Source organism: Limulus polyphemus, unplaced genomic scaffold (genome assembly GCF_000517525.1).
Source record: "Limulus polyphemus unplaced genomic scaffold, Limulus_polyphemus-2.1.2 Scaffold7696, whole genome shotgun sequence".
NCBI classification, from domain to species: domain Eukaryota; kingdom Metazoa; phylum Arthropoda; class Merostomata; order Xiphosura; family Limulidae; genus Limulus; species Limulus polyphemus.
Window position 1 is genome coordinate 1 of NW_013673306.1, and position 5421 is coordinate 5421.

The window sequence follows — 5421 nt, forward strand, 5'->3', positions numbered from 1 at the left end:
TAGTTACCATTCTTAAATAGTTGATTTACTTACTACAGTAGACTAGTTACCATTCTTAAATAGTTGATTTACTTACTACAGTAGACTAGTTACCATCCTTTAATAGTTAATTTACTTACTACAGTAGACTAGTTACCATCCTTAAATAGTTGATTTACTCACTACAGTAGACTAGTTACCATCCTTTAATAGTTGATTTACTTCAGTACAGTAGACTAGTTACCATCCTAACCATCATAACCACAGTGTTGAGTTACTCAATGCCATAATCATCCATTCAGAGTATAGTCTTATCGAAGACAGTACATCGCATGTATTACAAGTGTTAATCTTACCTTATATGTTATATTACACATATAATGAACAATAAGAAAATAAAATTCAAACAAAACTAAGTATTACCTTATCTACATTAGCTCTTGTTTTTGCTGATGTTTCAACGTATGGCACATTCCATTGGTGGGCTTTGGTTTTTGCTTCTTCAACAGGTACTTGTCTTTTATATTCAAGATCGGCTTTATTCCCAACTAGTAAAAAGGGAATGTTTTCATCGCCTTTCACACGCAGGATCTGTTCCCTTTAGAAATAAGAAACTTCGATTATTATGATTTATTATATTTACAAAAAGAAAGAGCATGCTATACAATTCTGGCAACTGTGAATTATATTACATTTTATTACAAACATTAGAGAATATGCAACAAAGTAATTATACTATTTGTAATTCAATGTAATTAATGCATTTGAAAATATACATAATTTTAGTTTTTGGTGAATTTAAGAGAGACATCTTAATCCTTCTATAGTAAAAGTATGTCAACTTTACTGTCACTGATTCTCTAACTTTTGATCTTGTGCAAAACACTGTACCAAACCCCATATTTATTGTTACTATGTCAACATATTCAGTTATTGCATGTTTATTAACTTATCACTAGTTTATGCTGTAGCCACTTACTTTGTATTTAATGTGAGTGTAAATATAACTGCACTTTTAATTTACCCAGTTCCACTTTAATGGTACTGAATGTACAAATTATTGTTGCTTCGTCGTTACTTTCTGCTTCGAAACTTTGTGAACACTGTTGCATTAAAAATTTACTAGAGTGACTACCGTTATGCTGAATTTGAGCTTTATGTTAAACGGATATAACATAAGCAAGTCCATTGTAAATTAATCATATTGTCCAATAATACTGGAACCAGAAACAGAAAAACTGCAGACATCACAATAAAAGCAATGAACCGAGAATCGTTTTACAGATTAAATACTGAAAACATCATAAATATTCCTTCCGTAATGCTCAGTTGTACACTTTGATCATAATTATACACCCTTTTGCAATCAGGTATTTGTATCACCAGGAATAAAACTAGCAGGTACACCAAATATGTTGCTATGGTGAGAAGGAGGTTCAAGACAAATAATAAAATAATAATCACTTAATCTTAGTATTGTACCGTATCTGGAAAAGATAACTTTCATATGTTCAACATCACAACATAACTGTTTCATTACCTTGACTCAAATCAAAATATTATTACACATGCAAAAATTTGTTTTTGAATTTTGTGGAAAGCTACTTGAGGGCTATCACGCTAATTGCCCCTAATTATAAAGTGATAAACTAGAAAGAAGGCAGCTAGTCAACACTACACACTGTCAACTCTTTAACAATGAATAGTGGACTTGACCATCATATTATAATGCCCTCATGGTTGAAAGGGGGGAGCATGCTCTGGGACAGGATTTCGAACCCACAACCCTCAAATTACATCTCAAGTGCCCTAACCACCAGGCGACCAGGCTACATGTGATAAAAAAACATACTAATAGGTTATTTAACTAAATACACAATAGACTTTTTACACAATAAATTCTACAAATGTAACAATATATTTTATTCTGATACTTGCATAAAAATCAACTAAATTTTTTATTTATATGAAAAAAACTTTATTACAATTTGATGAAATGACTTATTTTTAAGGTTTTTTTTTTCTTTTAGGAAGATTAAACTGAGCACGTAAAAACAACAGTTAATACAACACTGACATAATTTTCAATTATCTGCTTATTTATCTATCGTGTATTTGAATAAAAAGTGACAAAAATAACTATTTTAAAATGTAGTACTCAAAATAATAATAATAATGTTTCATGGGTCTGTTAAGATTAATGTTTCATGGGTCTGTTAAGATTAATGTTTCATGGGTCTGTTAAGATATTAACGTTTACTTTAGATTTCTAAAAACTTACAAGTTAGAACATACTTTTTATCAGAAACAACCTATAAATCATTTATAAGAAGAGAGAATTATTGAAAATGGAGAGAGTATGCTCTTTTCTCCGATGGAGTGGCCTTTTTTTTTGTATCAAATGTATCAATGTAATATAATGTGTCTTTATATTTTGATTAAAATCTTGGACAAACTTTCCCATACTTCCCTTTGTTGCGGATTTCTAGCTAGTCATGGGATCGACTCGATTAATTAAATATTTACGAGCATCAATTTACGTCAAATATTGTCACTTAAAATAATCAACTAATCAAGTGTTTCTGATTATTAACACTTTTGATTATTCCAACTATCCAAGATACCAACATGTTCACTTTATGATCTCTCATTAATATTTTACATCAATTCAAAGTTTTTCAGTTTAACCAATTAATGTCATGACTCAGAAAAATAATCAACTATCCAAGTAATCAAAATATTAGCTATTATTATTTACATTCAGGTGACTGCATTCTGTTTGTAGACAACTCACAAATGTGGGAGAGAGGCCTAGTAGCTATTGGATACATAACCAGCCACAGTGACACCTGTTGTTCATTTACCTTATGTCTCTAAATAATACTGTAGCTTTAACTTAATATATTGCTTACTTATTACAAGCTCTACAAATATAACCAGTATTGTTTAGGGTAAGACTGTTTTAATAACAAAAAGTTATGAAAAGTTAATATTCATTTTTCTTTATTTGCTCAAAAAATATTTTGATTACTGAATAACTTGCTCGTTCAGCAAAAATTATCAGTAATGGACTAATAACAGTAACAACACATACCACTGTTAGGTCATTAATGTACTTAAACATATAGGACTCCTGCTTAATTATAAATAGTTCTAGTTAGATAGGAAGTGCTAAAAACAGAAAACAAAACTCTTGCTAATTAAACACTGCCAGGAAGATTTATGTTGCTTTATTTATTACTTCCTCGGCATGCACACGCGTTTCTACAGTTGCTTCGAGTCTGTACTGTAAAATGTAAACTGTATTGTATTCTTTCAAAACTCCCTTCTGTACCACCAATATCTCACGTAAAAACTTATGATGTTTTTATATTTATAATGTTGTTATTTATTTTTTACATTGATGATAGAATTATAAAAACATTGCAAGACATCTGTAATTAAAGACCTTTTCATACTGCTGTGATTTTAATATTTGTTATAATACCTCAATTTCCACCTTATGAGGTCATCAAAAGTTTACTTGCCAAATCCTCTCCGCCTTCTTCTGTCATTTTCTCTGCCCTTTATCTTCTAGTGTTCATTTCCCAGTTCTATTCCATCAAGGGGAGGGGTGATGGGTGATTTTCCCATGAAAATTTTAACAGTATATTCATGTGGCATATTAACTGTGCATATACCAACACATATGTTCATGAGGGGGTCAGTAGTCTTCACTTCAGGTTTTATGACACTTAAGTTTCCAGAAAGATCTCTTATCTAAATACCTTAGGAATTAATCATTGGACTCAATAATCGATTACATTCAACTAATCAATCATTCTCATATGAGATTAATCTTATTTTCATTTTGTTTTGGATTTTTTTAAGACATTTTTGAGCTATTTTTTGTTTAATATTATAAACATCTTCAGATACATCATCTTAGGACTTAGTTACTTCTGTGATCTTAAACTGTTGTACATGACAATGCATCATATATATACAACGAAGAACGGAACCTGTAACGATTTAAAAATATGATTAATACCCTTCCAAAGGTTCTTCCAACAAATTTTCACAAGACCAATAAAACTAAATAAATAAATTCTTTGTTAAAAATAACTGTCCTTAACTTTCACATGATAAAACTTGTAAAGATTCTTCTCACAGTGTGTGATAGATAATATATAAGTCAGTGAAAACAAATTCATGTCGATCCTAAAAAATGAAACAGTATAACATTTATTCACTAAAAACAAGACATGACCTGGTTTCAGAGTGAAATGTATACAAACATTGTGTATAAACTGTTATATGTTTCAATGATTAAGGTGTACAGTGCATTAAAACCTCCTCTCATTATACAAACGATACACTGACGGTTGTCATATCAATCTTCAAGACCAACTTTCGAAACTAAATTCAACAAATATCCCTGAAACATAAGTATAAAAAACTAGGATCATACAAACCTGAATTCTGATGTTGCTGAAAAACTTTCATGTTCAGTTATAGAGAAGACACAGAGAAAGCCCTCTCCCGAACGAAAATAATTGTCTCGAATGGCAGCATAATCCTCCTGACCCGCTGTGTCGAGGATGTCAATCTGAACTTCTTCTCCATCTAACATAACCTTCTTACGATAAGAATCGGCTTTAGTGGGTTCATAGTCTTCTACAAACTGTAAACAAAGATATAAGAATCTTTTATCAAAGTAAAATGATTTTATAATGAGAAACTTAAACAACCAGATAATCAACTTCTGGGTGAATGTAAAAACAACAAGAATTAACAAATATTTTCAGCAGTGACTCATCCAGTATTTATATTTCCAGGTGTTGTGTAAAAATCCTGATTCAGCACTGCAGTGAACGTAAAAATAGCCATTGCTAGCAGTGACTCACCAAATATTTGAACTGGAATATATTTTGATATGCTACTAAATGATTGTATCATTGTGTTAAACAATAGATTAAAAGTTTATCATTTATGTATGAGTTAGATTATGCCAATGACTTGCAAAGATTATCTAAAAAACAAAGTTGTTATCATTATCGTATACATTCGTCATGAAATAAGTTGATGACCTAACACGATATGTTATGATTAAAATGTTTACTTTTTGAAAATCTTTAATAATAAATCTCCCGAACATATGGTTTAGATTTACAGCTTTCATCCTATTTAAGCCAAGAAAGTCAAGCTTACTTCAAAAGAACAACATTTCACACACTGTTACACATATAGTTTAGAAAATGCTCATCATGAAATAAATTATCTACAAGCAAGCCAAATGTTAACTACTTGAAGATATTAACAAAAAAACTGTGAATTTCTTCAACATTTATGTCCTGTTTTGAAAACAAAACAAAAGAAACAGTCACTTATAATGGTTACAGCACTAAAATCCAAAAAAAATGTTTCAATTGATAAAGTTGTTTTGAATAGAACACACTGATG

General features: G+C 30.3%; 1 protein-coding gene across 2 annotated transcripts in view; it reads right to left on the reverse strand.

The window, feature by feature from the left end:
- Window positions 1-366: 366 nt before the first annotated feature.
- The window catches only part of LOC106474797 (ras-related protein Ral-A-like), a 20289-nt gene continuing 15234 nt past the window's right edge, over window positions 367-5421 (reverse strand). For both annotated transcript variants that reach the window (XM_022403105.1, XM_013935487.2), the window contains exons 4-5: window positions 4434-4642; window positions 367-577 (exon numbers count right to left, since the gene is read on the reverse strand). In XM_022403105.1, coding sequence (XP_022258813.1) covers window positions 382-577; window positions 4434-4642 — 405 coding nt within the window. In that variant the 3' untranslated portion in view covers window positions 367-381. The remainder of the gene's footprint in view (window positions 578-4433; window positions 4643-5421) is intronic.